Raw genomic sequence first — 15,929 nt, 5'->3', positions numbered from 1 at the left:
GCTCAAAGGGAAATCCACAGCCCTGGCTGTGCAAGGCCTTCACTGGTGACTGCTCGGACATGTCAGACAAGCCAGAGCTGCTAGCAGGTAGGGCTCTGGTGTTTGGCAGCTCTTCTGGGAAGTGCTGGGTTAATGGTTGGGCTCCATAATCTTAAAGGTCCTTTCCAACCTAAGTGAGTCTGTGATTCTTCCACCGGCTGGCATTCCACCCAGACCTGTCTACAGATGTTTCTGGCCCAGACAGCACATGCCACATGGCTGCTGCTGTTCCACTGACCCCTCCAGCATGGAGTTGCTCTGCTGAGACTGGGGAGCATAAGGAAAGTTTAAGTAAGTCCAGGAAGTGACTTAGTGAAAAGCGTCCATTCAGAGATAAGTTTGTTACATACAGATCTAGAGGCTTTTAATGAACTAGGGGATCAGAGTTACAGTTGGAGGCCTGGAAGGGAGGAGGGTTGTATGACAGCAATGCTGGACTTGGCTTTGGGTGCTGAAAAAAATTCCAGCTTCTCTTTGAATAAAGGATGGAGCAGGTGAGAGGTCCTCTGAGCTCCCTCACCTGACAGAGCAAGGAGCAGCTCAGCTGGATGCAGTCCCTCCCTGCAGCTTGCACCAAAAAGTGAGCCCAGGCAGCCCTGCTACAGCCCACATTTTGTGGCAGTACTTGACTGTGCCACTTCCAGAGGCAGAGGAGGGCAAAGCAGGCCCTGCCAGTCCCCTTAGGAGCAAGGATCAGCTATTCTGCCCATGAAGATGATGGTGTTGAGGGCAGCTTCCCGGATGAAAAGCAGGAAGGGCCTGTTGGCGTTGAAGATGACTCTATTCATGGGGAAGGAGCGGCCAGAGACAAGAACAGCTGTAGCAGCCGATGCCTCGCTGCCTTCTTCATTCACCTACAAACCAAGAGAGAGGATGGCATTACCGTGGGCATTATGGGTCCTGCACTTGAGTCACAACAACCTCATGCAACCTCAGGCTTCAGGCAGAGTGGCTGTAAAGTTGCTCAGCAGAAAAGGACCTGGGGGTGCTGGCTGACAGGTGGCTGAACATGAGCCACTGTGTGCCCAGGTGGCCAAAGTGGCCACCAGCATCCTGGCCTGGATCACCCATAGTGTGGCCAGCAGGGGTGAGGCCACACCTTGAGTATTGGGTTCAGCTTTGGGTCCCTCACTCCAAGAAGGACATTGAGGGACTAGGGCATGTCTAGAGAAGGGCAACAAAGCTGATGAAGGATCTGGAGAACAAGGGTGGTGAGGACCAGCTGAGGGACCTGGGGTTGTTTAGTCTGGAGAAGAGGAGGCTGAGGGGAGATCTCATTGCTCTCTACAACTCCCTGGAAGAAGGCTGGAGTGACATCACCTGAAATTGTGCCATGGGAGCTTTAAGTTGGATATTAGGAAAAATTTCTTCACTGAGAGAGTGGTCAGGCATTGGAACAGGCTGCCCAGGGAACTGGTAGAGTCTCCATCCTTGCAGGTGTTTAAGAAATGCATGGACATGCCACTCTGGGACATGGTTTGATGGCCATGGTGGTGTTGTGTCGATGGTTGGACTTGATGTTGAAGAACTTTTCCAACCAAAACAGTTCTATGATTCTATGCTGAACATAGAGGACTAGTCCTCTTTCTCTATGGAAGATGGATGCCAAGCTCCCACCTCTCCCCAGAGACCCAGACTGCTGAGGAAGTACACACCATGGGTTCAGAGCTGGTGTGTTTTTTTCCTTTAATACTTCATGTTTTTAAAAGCAAAAGAGGAAGACACCCCTGGGACAAAACAAGGCTTACCTCGAGAAAGGCTTTGTGGAAAGCCTCAGACACATACAGGTCTGTTCGGCCCTCTGCAATGATACCTGACATATAAAAAAGAGGAAGGGAAAACGATGGGTTTCAACAACACCTCTAGAGAGAACACACTTCTACCCTTCATGGCCTGTGTTCAAGCAGAAGGCACATCTGCCCTAAAATCAAAATAGCCTCTACCAACTGCAACTGATGGCTGAACTCCCATGCTCTTAGTGCAGAGCAAGGCTAAACGTCCATGAGGGGTCTTGATCACTTCTCCTTACTATTCATGTGATAGAACGAGAGGAAGTGGCCTGAAAATGTGCCAGGGGAGGCTTAGGTTGGGTATTAGAAAAAATATCTTTCCTGAAGGAGTGTTCAGGCATTGGAACAGGCAGCCCAGGGAAGCGGTGGAGTCACCATCCCTAGAGATGTTCAAGGAACAGCACTTTGGGATGTGGTTTAATGGCTGTGGTGGTGTAGGTTGAAGGTTGGACTTGATGATCCTGGAGGTATTCTCTAGTCAAAACAATTCTATGATTCTATAACTGACTGTAGCGACATGTAAATGCTTCCTTGCATGCTGCTGCACTTCCTGCCCTGGCACCTGTGGAGGAATGGCTGCCTTCTACCCCCACCCTGCACCACCCCGTCTCCACATCTGACCTGGGAGTCTGGCATTTTCCGGACTGAAGAGATCTTCCAGCCCCATTTTCCTCAGCTTCTCCTTGACACTGAAGCTGTCCTCAATGCGGAAGCGAGGGAGGTAGACAAAGAGAGAGACCTCCCTCATGGAGTCTATCCAGTCCTGCAGCTTCTCGGATGTCAGGTCTCGCTCAACCTCCACCAATGGTGTGCCAGCCTTGGGCAGGACCAGCACCATGGTGATATCATCCCCTTTGTAAGGCAGCTCCAGCACCTGGACTTTGTCCTGGGCAACAGACGCATGGCGGAACTTGGCCTCTTGGTACATGATTGGGATTTTGCAGGTCTCACCACTGGCTTTATGAAACACATCCAGTTTTGTGTTTGGAGCTGGGAACTGTGACTTCCAGTGCCCCTGAGAGGGGAGGAAAAACATGAGCAGTGTTTCCCTCCCAGGCAAAGGGGCTGCTCCCCTGGCTTTGTTAACCATACCTTAAAATAAATGGTGTTGACCAGGACCAGGACAGTGAGGTCATCAATAGCTCTCTCCGGGATCACCTCTGTAATGCGATTCTCTGTCTTATTAGCCACCCACTCATTAATGATCTTCCTGGAGAGTTCTGGCTTCTCCTGAAGAAAGAGACCAGAGAAAGTTAAGGGGTTTAAACACCTCTTTGTATGCCTTCTGCAGAAGACATGAACAGGGCATGTGCTCAGCCAGGACACTGCTCCCAGCACAGTGCTGCAGTGTTGAGAAATGGGAAGTGACTGTGGGTGAGGTGAACTGAGACAGGGGGAGCCCTCTGCCTTCACCCATATCCCACACACCCCGAGTGGGGCATTCCCTGTGGGAATAATCCTGATAGGGGTGGAGCAAAAGCAGAAAAACAGAGTAGGGGACCAAACAGGAAAAAAAAAAACCAACAAAAAAAATCCTGGGTAGTTGAAACTCACTTTGAAGTTCAAGGGCCAGAGTTTTGCTCCATAAACGATTTCACTGATGTTCTGATAGGTCTCATTGAAGACCAGTGACTTCTCCCCAAAGAGGCGGTTGGCGGACACCAGCTCTGAGGATTTGTTTGCTTTCTTGTAGAGCCGGCAGTTCAGCTTGGCAAAGAAGAAGTGGATCTGATCAGATGTCTTCTCCGAGATGGTGTCAAATCGAAAGACCTGCAGGAGCCACACAGGGAGAAGGAACCCATGAGCAGGCTCTTGCACTACCACAGCAGGTGGTGATGCAGCCTTTGCCTGCTGCTCAACAGCCTACATCATGGAGCCAAGCACTCTGCAGGCCCTCAGAGCTTCACCCTCCATGTTTGATTTGGAATCTAAGTTTACATAACAGCAACACATCACAAGCTCAAAGAATGAGTCCTGGAGCGTCCAAAATGGAGGAGTAAATGTTGCTCAGCGTGCCCAGGTGAGCACGCATAGGGTAAGCATTCTCAGCACGCTCCTCTTTCTGACTCTACTGATCAAGAGCTGAGGGGCAGGGGGCAAGAGGACAGAGCCAGACTTTTTGCAGTGGAGGACAGTGTTGGGATAAGGGGCAATGGGCACAAACTGGGACCCAGGAAGTTCCACCTGAACAGGAGGAAAAACTTCTTTGCTGTGAGGGTGCTGGAGCCCTGGAGCAGGCTGCCCAGAGAAGTTGCGGACCCTCCTCTGGACAGATTCCAAAACTGCCTGGACGTTGTGATCCTGCACAGCCTGCTCTGGGTGACCCTGCTTGAGTAATGAGGTTGGAGGAGGTCTCCAGAAGTCTTTCTCAACCCCCACAATTCTGTGATTCCTTGCTCTACATACTTGGCTTTTGACTCGTCCCAACTTCTGACGGTCTCTGACTCAGCATCCTATCCAGAAGACGACTCCAGCTCTTGCTCACTGAAGTTCCTTCCCTAGAGCTGTTGGCAGGACACCTGCCTGGATCTGCCTCTGTCCCCCACCCACTGCCATTGCCCCATCTGTCAGCGGAAGATCATAGTTTTGTACATGTCTATCTCACACATGGACATGATTTAGCTGGGCCCTTTAGGTGGTTCTGCAGAAGACACTAAGGTGTTGGAGATGTTTTCCTCTGTGCACTGTGACCTCTGTCAGGGAATAGATTCTAGCCTCCATATGAACCATGAGGCTTCTTCCAGAGCCGCTAACATTAACATAGTTCAAGCAGCCTGTTCACAACCCCCCTCCCACACCCCAGTCAGAGCCTCACACGAGATGAACACTGCACTGATGGGGCCTGGAAGCAACTCTCAGGTCAGTGCAAGTCACAGGACAACCCACAGGGTTTGTGCTAACCCCTCCTGTGATGATGCCAAAGGCTACTACCTTCCCAAGAACACTTCTCATGGCTTGTTGAGTAACTCTGGCACATCTTATCTGTTTTTGCAGGGAATGGGAACGTGCAGCAATCACTTGAGGGTAGATTTCTGCAGCACAGTGAATTTTTTTCTTATCTGCTCTTAGCTGCCAGCTGGAAGGACAATTATGATTTATCTACTACTATCCAGCCTCAGGGCTTTTAAGGCACAAAATCCCACAGCATGTTGCTCCACACCAACCTCCAGGATCTTTGGCATTGTTTCCTACATGGCAAAGGTGGCATTTCTGGCCATTCCATAAGGAAAAGGGAGAGATTAGGAGTGCAGCTCTTCATCCTGGGTGGCTCAGAGAGAGAAGGGTCTCCTCCTGGTGAGGAGGACTGCCCAGAAGGAACATGAGTGAAGATTTTGGGGATGGTTCACTGCTTTGCTCAAACTGTGTGGGTAACAGCAGGAGACCCCAATGTTACTTAACTCCAGAGGCAGAATCTGTAGGGACACTGGCAGTGAGGACAAGTGGAGCAGTTTCATTCACACCTCTTGCAACTTGTTGCAAGGAGGGAGGCCCGTTTGGGCTGTAGTCTCCCATCTGTGAGGAAGGTACAAGCAGTACCAAACCCCACATGGCAGACAAGTGGGTCTGACAGTGAGAAGGGTGCTGGCACAGGCCTTGGAAGCTCAGACTTTTACTTTGCTGCTCTAAAACTGCTCAATATAAACAGACAGAAACTGTTTTGACCTGAGTGCTCAGGCTGCTCTTAAGCTTACTACAAAGTGGAGCACAAGAAGCAATTGATGTTCCTGTGGTCCCAGAGGGTGACAGAGCCCTGGGAGCTGGGGGGAATGTGTGTCTTTAGTTTGGTCCCAAAGAAGAGAGAGAGAATGCAAAAAGAGCCTTTCCCAACAGGACTTGCTATCATGGCTTTTTCTGCTTTTTTAGTGCAAGAAAAGTTTTAGCCACCTGCTCAGACACACACTTGCTCAATCTGCAAGAAAACTGTTCCTGTTCCCATTCCCTTCCCTCATCTCCTAACTGGGCTTCCTTTCCCCCAGCTGAAGACTAACCTCTCAAAACCAGGAAATCCATGCTGAATGCTGGATCCAAAGGGACTCAGAGAAAAGAGCTGGGATCCATACATGCCCAGAGACAAGCAGCCCCTGTATGCCCTTCCCAGGAGCTTGTTCTCCCTTCCTGAGCCAGGGAGACAGCCTGACCCAGAGAGCCCTTGGGCAGCAGTCAGCCACTGTCACCTTTGCTGTCTTTCACACCCTGGTGACAGCTACAGGAAAAGGCTGAGGAATTCATAGAATCATTAAGGCTGGAAGAGACCTTTAAGATCGAGTCCAACCACACAGAATCATAGAATCCTTAAATGCCACCAACCTCCATGAGCTGCTGGAGGGTGCTACCACAAGCTCCAAGCTTGGTCATGGCAAAGGCTGTAGAAATGCTGAGGGGTGACATGAAGATGTTTTCCCCATTGTCCTTGGAGTCAGCCAGGTACTTGTAGAAGACAACAGCAAAGCGTGAGTTGGCCTTGGACAGCTCCCAGACGCGGGGGTTGGTCGATTCTGGGAGCTTATCCTTCTCTGGATCTTGCCCCTCACCCTCCTGGGGCTTCTTCTCGGGGTTGCGATAGATGCAGATAGGATTCACCGGGATGTCCCGGGGCTTTGCAGTGCAGATGTCTTCCACCACATAGGGCTCAGGGACTGCCAATCCCCAGACACTGACCAGACACACCAAGAACAGATGCATTGTCCTGGAACCAGAAAGAGAGATTAGGCACAACCTGCCTGCCCATGCTGCCACCACAGCCCGTGGCTCCTCTTTCAGCCAACATCAGAGTGACAGGAGCCCCGTGGTCCTTTCCAATTGCCCTTTTGTCCTGTAGCTGCAGGATAAACCGGGATAGACAACACCAAGAGCAGGACTAGCATGCCTCTGAACACGCTGCCTTCAGAAGCAATACACTGAAAACTTGCTGTCCCATAGCCCTGGGTGCAGTCCTTTTCAAGCAGCAGGCTCAGCCCTGACAAGTTTTTACAAAAATGTATGACTTGAACTTCTGAGTCCTCCCCATCAGCCCCACAAGGTGGCTACCATGATGGGACCCTGCCCACGTGGACACTTCCCTGAGACCAGCTATGATGGGAACTGGCACAGAATCACCAAAGCCACTCAGCTGCCCTGATCTGCAGCCCAGGTGCAGTTGTGTGTCTGTACAGATCGTAACCTTTCTTCATCATGGGGAGAAACCCCAAGCTCCACACACCAGCTGGCCTTTGACAAAATGTTTTGGACTGTTTCCTTCACCTTTTGCTGGGGGAATCTCCTAGTTTTACTGATCTACTCTTCTCCTTTCACCTGAGCTCCCCTGTCCACTTCAATTATTCTCTGTGCTTTCAGGCTCACCTCAGCTTTATGCTATTTAGGGTACTCATACAGGAAACCCTATGTGACCCTATGAGCTCCAGAAGTCCCTTCCAACCCCTATCATTCTGTTATACAGCAGAGAGGGGAGGTGGCAAGAGGGAGATCTCCAGAGGAGTGGGTCCCTCCATTAATAGAGCATCATTAATCCCCTAAAACTGTACTTTAGAAGTGTGCATGGTGTGGCTGGTGCACCACAGTTATTTCTGTCCCAAGTTCCCCACATTTCAATGCAAAGTGACTGCTTCTGGTACCTGAGGAGGGTAGGCTTATGCTAATCACCGTGTTCCAGCAAAAGCAGGGCTCTGAAAGTCCTCCAGCAAGGCAGAGAGAATTGCTATTTTCCTCTTTCCTGAAGGAGAGGACCTGCACATCCTATCAGCTCTGGTAGCAAGGCCTCAGCTGCCATTCTAGGGCCAGCTGAGTGGCACACAAGAGTTGTGGTTTTGAGATGCCCCTAACATGACTCTCTTGGGTTGGTTCATGTACCCTGTGGGAGGAAGCTCCCGGACCGCAGTCACAACAGCTTGGGAAACAACTACTGGAAAGGGCTGGCAGCCTGCCCAGGACGTGCCTGCTGTGGAGGACTTTCTCAAAGTTATGTCTAACTTCAGGGAGGTCTCTGCATGCTCCCACATACTCACTGCCACAGCTACCAAGTGCTGCCTCTTGAGTGACTAAAGATCAACTGCACTGAGCACTGGTGACCTCTCTGTCTGTGGGTCTCGCCAGTGCTGGTGGGCCAGCACTTGGGGGAGGAAAATAGCTGATGTGGCATGGACGACACCTCTGGGTTCTTTCACACCCCCCCTCCTCAAACTCTTGGGCAATGACTTCATCTTGGCTTCAGTTCCTCTGCAAAAGCAGGAATGACCTCATTTGGCACCAAGACTGCAAGGAGCCCCACAGGGCCCTCTCCAGCACACACTAACAGCATAGCAACCTGCACTGCAAGCAAACAGGCCCAACGAGATGGCCTCGCTCAGGCCACAGCACTGCTCTTGCTGCTTACAGATTGTCTTCCTAAGCGGCTAGGATGGATGCAACACCACAAGAGGGAAAACAAAAACAAAAAACCGAATCTAAAAGGGGAGGGAAGTCAACCACACACAGAAAACAAAAAAACAAGACCCAGAGCAAGAGGGCAAGAGAAAGGAAAACTATTCAGACAATTGAAAGCACTTCAGGAAGCGCGGCTCTTCCGAACCTTTCACTCCTACAGAAAAAGCCAGCCAGCAACAAGCCAGGCACACTTCTGTGCTGCCTGGCCCAAGGGCCAGGACTGCAGCGACCCTTGGCTGCCAGCCAGTGGCCCTCCCCCACACACTCTCAGCTCTCCCTGGCTCCAACAGCACGGACTTTCCTGTGGCCATCCCACCAGAGTCCCTGACCTGTCACCCTGCTCAACTCCAGGGAAAGGTATGTCCACAGGGATGTGCCGACCTGTCTGACAAGCATAGCTGCCTGCTTCTGTCAAGACAGAGACAGATCATGGTGTCCAAAGTGCTGCTAATCTCACATTTAAAACACAAAGCACAAGCACGGGAAGAACACCTTGTCTTCATCCTGTCCTGATTACATCAGGAGCACTCCCTGTTTCTACAAGTCCTGAATCCATTAGCATAGAGGACATACAGGACTTCACACTAACGGCTTAAATCCCAATTTATCAGCAAATAAGGCTGATTTGGCCCTTTACACATGCAGTCTTGTTTCATACAGCCAAGAGCCCTTGCTATTTCTTAGGCCAGGTCTTCACTGTAGGACTTGGCTGAAAAACACTGCTCCTCAACTCCCCCTCCACAGCTCCTCAACACTCCCTTTCCCCAGCAGCACTGCCACGCACACCATACGTCAACTGCTTTCATCCTGGAAGGATCCCAAAAGTACGACTGCAACATCACTACCTAAAAGGGGTTACTGGCAAGGAAGAATGTAAGAATTAGGAAGGGCTGTTTTTAATGCTTCACTCCTCTAAGAAGTGTAGAAAGCCAAGCAACAAGTTGCTGATTCAGCTCAAAGTCAGAAGGCTCTTGGTGAAGCGCAGAGAAACTCCCCCACCCCACACCTGCTGTGCAGCACAACTGGGCTTTAGCCAGCACAAGACATTTTCATCCCAGTTCTTCATCAGCGCTTGAAAGGTCAACTAACTGGGCTTGCAGACCCACAGCTCACCCTCCAGGAACGGCACTGGGGAATTTACTGATGCTATTTATCTGCTGTGAATGTCCCACAGTACCCATGTGGTGTGCTAAAGAGCCCAGCAAATGTTAATGACTGGCTCTCAAGAAAAAAAAGCCTTCCCTGTCCCCTCACACTCCCAAACAGCACTGCAAAGCAAATCATTAGTGCTCTTTGACAGCCAGGCAAGAGATCAAGAGTTACTCAGAACCACATGACCTCATGAATTGTTCTCCACACTATGAAACATTGCTATAGGTTGGGGGTAGAAATCAAGCATGACGCTACAGTGAGCCTTTGTGACGGCTTGGATGGGAGAATGCCCCAAAATGGCTCCTCAGGCCAGAGCAAAAAAACACTCTGGCAGCACCTCAATTTCATAGGCTTTCCCTTTTCATAAAGGAAAAAACCTATTATGAGGACTTAATTAACAATGAAAAATCAGCATAGATATCTCTCTTACCTGTCCCTGTACCTCCAGCCTTCTGCTTTTGGGATGCAAATGCAGATCTTGAGGAGAACAGGTAGTCTTGCTTGAAACCAAACTAGCCACGCAGTTTCCCCAGTGGATTTCTGTGTTCAAGCAGAGCTGAGACAAAAGCAGGGGAGGGTGGGAGGGGAGTGGGATGCTGAGGCCAAAGGCTGATGACCAGCTGCAAAAGGTTAAGCAAAGAGCAGGGTAAAATGGCAATGTTTAGTTTGAAAGAGGTTTTAAAGTTCAATCTGACAAGGGAAAGTTCTATCATCTACTCCATGCAAGTACCAGATGCATTCAGTTTTTGACAACTAACTGCTCATGTCATAAAAAAACCCAAAGACCAATACTTTCAAGAGTTCAAATAAAAGTGTGATGACCTAAGATATTTGTAAATCTCACTCTGGTATCTTCTAGCTCAGCAAAATGTTTTCCCCTGTCCTTAAGACCTGTCACCTCCCAGCTCCCAAACAAGCACAAGCTGGGAGAAACTGCCCCACTTGACACTCCACAGTTTTAAACATGTCCCCTCTTAATCACACTCACCTTCTCCCTTGCACAGCTGGACAGCTGAGGGTGAACAGCACCTCTTTCCTCCTTGCTGTGCTGAGCAGGACCGAGCAACAGAACTTCACATCTACAATGGAGCTCTTCTACAAATTCAATAGCCTCCTGAATATCAAAAGCCAGAAGCTAGCTGGCTGAGTGAACGCCAAAGCTGCCTTGTTACTGGCTTCCAGTAAAAGCCCAGCACCTGATGGAAGAACGCAGCTTCAAACTGGTTTAGAGTGAAATAAAAGCCTTTGTTATACCAGTAAGGGCTAGAATAAAAGTGGGAGAGACTGCAGAAATAAATGCATGTTACCAAAAGGATGACATGCTCTGGACCAATCTCTGCTTTTATGGGTTCCCCTTCGTAGCCTGGGGCCACAAGTGCCACACTTAAAAACTGCCTCTGCCCAACCCAGCACCCTTCCTGCACTGTGACCAGTTCCATAGCCTGGGCTATCTTCATCAAAGCAAGCACAAAAGCTGCACAATCCACCCTGACTCCTGCCTGCAAATATGCACAACCCTCTGCTCCTCAGAACTGCAGTCTGCATGGTTCAGTTTGAGCCAGACCTGTAGTACAAGTCTGAGTAACCTGTAGGTTAGGCATTTGCAATCTTTTGCAGGGGATAAAACCTTTATGAGTAAGGATGGACTGTACCTTGCTGCTCTAGCTGGCTGCCGGTTTAATTTCCCAAGGTAAATCCACATGCTTGCAGGGTCTTCAGGCTGAATTTGGGACCGTCTGCACCCAGCAGAGCCCACAGGCAAACATTCATACATGTGTGTCCATTCACCCAAAGCTGAGAAGTGGTTTAAGGCAGTAAAACCAAGAGCAAACATCTATTGTGTCTTGCACTCCCTGTTTAGCTCAAGCTAACGTGAACAAACTCCTACAGTGACAAAGTTCCCCAGGATGTGACTACTTGCTCACTTCACTGTAAAAGAGGCCAAGCAGCTAAAGCTGAGCAGCAAAATGGTGGTGGGCCTATTAACAGTGAGGTTTATTTCAGAACTGACACTGCAGGGCTGAAGGGATCTGTGAGCTGTTCAAGCCATACACTCTAGGGTAGCCATATCAATATTTGGGTGCAGCACCTAAGTGGTTGCTGTTCAGCTCAAAGCAACAACCCAGCACTCACATCCAGGCAGAGCTGGGAAGCATCCAAAATGTCAAAAGGTGTAAATACAAGGCCTTAGCTGTCTTGTTTGTTCTAGTGATGGTTTTCTCACAAAGCTGCTGTGCAGAGACCCAAAACAGGGATGAGCCGCTCAAAACCACCAAGCTCCAAAGCTCTAAGCCTAGCAGCCTGGGGCAAGATGAAGCATCCATGCCTCAGTTTTAGTTTCTCACACACAGGCATGGAACTGAAGTTCACAGTTATAGGGAAGGAGGTTACAAAGTAACTCAAGCTGTCTTCAAGCCAGGACAAGGGAGCTCTTCACTATGGGTGCTGCTGCCTTTTCCAAGCACTTGTGGAGCTATGTGGCACAGCACTTCCTGTCAACTCTGGATGGAGATCACAAACTCTGCTCTCTGCTTTACAGAGAACAGAGCCCAGGATAGTGTACAGGGAGACAGTGTGCTATCTCAGCATGCTTGCCCTGTCCTCCAAAATGCCCCTTTTTTTTGGAGAAGCTGAAAAGAAACAGGCCTTAAACATACCTGAGTGGTGAGCAGGAACACATTGGTTGGTGCTTTGGGTCCTGACTGGTGAGCTTCATGGACTCCGCAAGGCTTAGACATTTCTATAGATGAGGTTCTCTGTGATGACGTTAAGCAGTTGGGTAAAGGCTCGTGGGGCATAACCCAAATCCCAAGCCAAAGTGAGGGGAGAAGCTTCTCTTGGGTCTGTGTGAACACAGACTTCTGTAAGTCCCATGTAAGTTCAGATGATTTTTGGCAGCCTCAATTTTACAGCCTCAGTGTACTTGCTTGGAAATCTCCACCAGGGACAGAGTTTAGCGGTGACCTGGCAGTGCTGGGTTAATGGTTGGATTTTATGCTCTTAAAAGGTCTTTCCCAACTAAGTCTGTGATGATGTATAGGGAGGAAGACTCACGTACTCAGCATGAGATGGGATCAAGAAATCCTGTTATCCTTTCCCAGCTTCCTTCTGTCCTCGTTATCCATGCCCAAAGGGAAAAAGAAGTGCATCAGCTGCTATGCAACTGAACCCAGTCTCCCTCTGTCCTGTATAAAACCCTCCAAGTTTCCCCAAAGCTCTCCTGATGCAGAGTAGCACTTCAGATAATCTTTAAATGCCAGCCACTACAGAAACGGAGGTTTTTCATCCTTCCCAAGTGACTACCTGAGCATCCTGGATCCTCAGACCAGTGAAGGGAAAGGAAACCACCACAACTTGAATCATCTAGTTTTCTGCTGGATACAATTTCCTTCATAAGAACTGAATTCTTCAGGCCATCTAGTGGGAAAGTACAACAGTAAAGTGTGAGGGGGCCAAACCACCAGCACTTCAGCCCAGCAAAGCCCACAACTTGGGACTGGACCCACGGTGTCTGAGCTCATGCATTAAATCCCAGGGCAGAAAGCTGTGCTTGCCCTAGGACAGGAGGAGGAAGTTTGTCAGCAAAGCAGCAGCTTATCCCATGTCAGACTGCGTTCAGTGAATCTCGGGCTTATAGCCAGACTTCTTAAAAGCCCATGAGAAGAAGTGAAAGGAGAAGATTGAAAACCACAAAGCTGACTGCAGAGCAAACCTTATTCCAACTCTAAGGCAAGTCCCAAACAGGCTCACACTGCTTGCCCCTTGCTCCGAAGGCTTTGGTTTGCGCTACTTTGTTTTTTAAACACGCAGACTTTACTCAAGCAATTAGCAAAACTGATTGGGTATTCTCTCTTGGTCACCACATTATAAAGCTACTTTGTCTACAAATAGAGTCAGAAGAGAAGAAATCTCCAGAGGCACATGGCTTCTCTGACACTGGCATCTCTCACACTCCAGCCCAGAAAACACCCTTTGACCTGGAGAAAGTCTCAAAGGGCCAGCCTTACACCTCACACAAAACTTGAAAGAATGCACATTCACCCCAGACAGAAAATAAGAGATATTTCAAAGTGTTGTCCATTAATTTATCATTTAATATAAATGCTGACAGAAAAGCAGATAAGATCTTATGGACACTTCCATCTATTTACAGATCACATAGTGAATCACCACCTTTCCACTCATCATTTTTTTGTTGTTGAGTCTATAACTCAAGGGACCCTTAGACACTATGTGGAAGCATGGTGAGGATGAGTCAGCTTGAAGAGAGAAAAAAGCAAGATGAAGAGGGAAGAAGGAATAGCCATTTCAACATGTGGTCTTTTCTATATAACCACCATGCACACAGAACAGGGCTTCACTTCCTTGTTCTTCAATACAAAAGTGACACTGCTGGCTCTAGAGTTCCACAACAGAAACAAAGGAGGCAAATGCTGACTTTCAGATCTCTGGATCCTCTCGTCTTTCGCCTCCTTCAAGCCACTCTGTCCCAATTCAGCATACCTAGAAGGGTTTTCTTTCAAGTTTGAAAGTAAATTCCAGGAGTAAAGACACAGGGAAGTGACTAAGTAACCTCTTTCTTCTACTCCTTTTGTCACCTCAGTTTCTCCCAAAGGTAGTGAGAGGTCTAACCTTTCAAGGAAAGGGGTATCAATGCCTTGTATGCCTCTGAATGTCTCCCTCATGCTCAGGCATATATGGACAAGACTTCAGAATTCCCCTGAACTTGCAAAGAATTCACTTTAAGGAATTCTTCTCGTACATTCTATTTCATCTCTACTCCTATTAAAAATGTTTTGATAGTTACAAACAATAAATACTTACAACACCAACCCAGAGTCAGCCCTTCCCATAAAGGTTCAAGATTATTATTTTTGTTTTGATGGGGCAGAGAAGCAGGGAAGGAAGAAAGGAGCAGAAGGAGAAGAAAAGCAAGAGAAGAATCAATTCAAACAGAAAGACAGAATTCATGGCATTGTGTTTCGCTTTGATTTATGAGAGCAGTAGACAGGGAAATTTCACTTATCCAGGATCCAAAATAAGTTCAAGAAATAGCTCATAACCTGACTCAACAAACCTCATGGTCTCCTTTATTACCTAGACTATCTCTTTTTATTTTATTGTTTGTTAAATATACCTCTGCAGGGCACAATCACATACAATCAATACGATTGGAAAATTACATGAGCTCTATCCCAAGCATATATGCACCAATGTTAAAAAGTTATTTAAAAAACAAACAAACCAACCAACCAAAATAAAATAAACTCCACCCAAAAAGGTGATAATGACTGCAGAATGTCTCGGGGAGACTTGTACAGAACTAATAAGATCAAAGAAAACTAGGCTTACAAAAACAGGAGAAGAATCAAATAAAATAGTCACCTACAGAGAAATCCCACAACTGGAAGTAGATGATTTCAAAGAGGGGGTGGGAGCTGCCACATGGCAGATCCCACAATGGTTCCTCCTCCCATTCATGCTTTGCCTCAGCTCTTCCTCCCCTTAACAACAAATACAGTGGGGAAAGAGCTTGGTAAGATGCTACCAGTTATAGGAAATAGTGGAAAAAGAAAATCCAGCACAGTTGCAAAGCTGACTTCAAGGAAAGCTCCTCTTAACATAGAGGCTGCTTACACAGCAAGCAGAGGCCAAAGGGGTAATGGGAACTCCTTAAAATTAGGAAAAACTGGAATTAATTTGATCTGTGCATGTTCAAACGGCTTCATTTGAGAGGCTGGGGATTAGAGGTACCAATTGTGACCTGTGCAGCAGCTGTGATGTGGATGGGGTCTCTTCTCTTCCCTCTAGGTTTGCTGTACACATTTCTAACATGCTACCAGGTTTCTGTTTTTAAAAGCTAGAACTAAAGAGATCAGTGCACACGTCCAGTTGTGGGATCCATCCAATACACAATCTGGTTTGGATGCCAAAGACTTGTGAGTACTGTCTGCCACAGAACTATTCATAAAACTTTTTACCATTACAAAGTAGTAAATAATTTTTTTATACATCTTAAACATCAAATATGCCACAAGATTTTTTTTCTTTTGCTCAGAGATATGTTTTCCCCATACACATTCATCATTTCAAGCACTTTTTGTTTTCAGAGACACTGCACCACCCCTTGCTTCCATCTTTCCCAAAACTTTATTTTTCAAATTGAAGTTGATAGTCATGTTTCCCTGAAACTTTCAGGCTTTTGAATGGGTTGTTTGCTGGAATATGAAATCATCCAGCTTGCATATCAAACGACATGTGCCTTGCTGGATGAAGCTCGGCACCTCAACTTCCCCACATGCTGAATACTTGCCAATTTGCACTAAGATCAGACAAACTCACTGGGAAAGATCAGTTAATTATGAAGGTTACTAACCTTAGGCATCCAATTCATTATTATGGTAACTTATTTCAAGCTTTGAATGACTAGGATGTTCCCAAAGCAGACAAATCCACATTCCCACGTGCTGTTTTTATGGGCACAATTTCAGCCAGAGCTGCACCCTCTTTGCTTATCGTAGTGTTCAG

At 47.9% G+C, this 15,929-nt stretch overlaps 1 protein-coding gene across 2 annotated transcripts in view; it reads right to left on the bottom strand.

Annotated features, from left to right (window-relative positions):
* Positions 1 to 349: 349 nt before the first annotated feature.
* Positions 350 to 15,929, bottom strand: part of RC3H1 (ring finger and CCCH-type domains 1) — a 77,545-nt gene continuing 61,965 nt past the window's right edge. The window contains exons 1-7 of one of the 2 annotated variants that reach the window (XM_009909133.2): positions 9,832 to 9,898; positions 6,138 to 6,516; positions 3,384 to 3,599; positions 2,922 to 3,059; positions 2,451 to 2,844; positions 1,788 to 1,852; positions 362 to 893 (exon numbers count right to left, since the gene is read on the bottom strand). In XM_009909133.2, the coding sequence (XP_009907435.1) occupies positions 720 to 893; positions 1,788 to 1,852; positions 2,451 to 2,844; positions 2,922 to 3,059; positions 3,384 to 3,599; positions 6,138 to 6,512 (1,362 nt within the window). In that variant the 5' untranslated portion in view covers positions 6,513 to 6,516; positions 9,832 to 9,898 and the 3' untranslated portion in view covers positions 362 to 719. Of the gene's footprint in view, positions 894 to 1,787; positions 1,853 to 2,450; positions 2,845 to 2,921; positions 3,060 to 3,383; positions 3,600 to 6,137; positions 6,517 to 9,831; positions 9,899 to 15,929 lie in introns of those variants that run through there. The other variant, XM_054165626.1, reaches the window with a different exon arrangement.

This window comes from Dryobates pubescens, chromosome 11, assembly GCF_014839835.1.
Source record: "Dryobates pubescens isolate bDryPub1 chromosome 11, bDryPub1.pri, whole genome shotgun sequence".
Classification (NCBI taxonomy): Eukaryota; Metazoa; Chordata; class Aves; order Piciformes; family Picidae; genus Dryobates; species Dryobates pubescens.
Note: the sequence above shows the minus strand (reverse complement) of the source record. Positions and strands in the feature narration are given on the sequence as shown.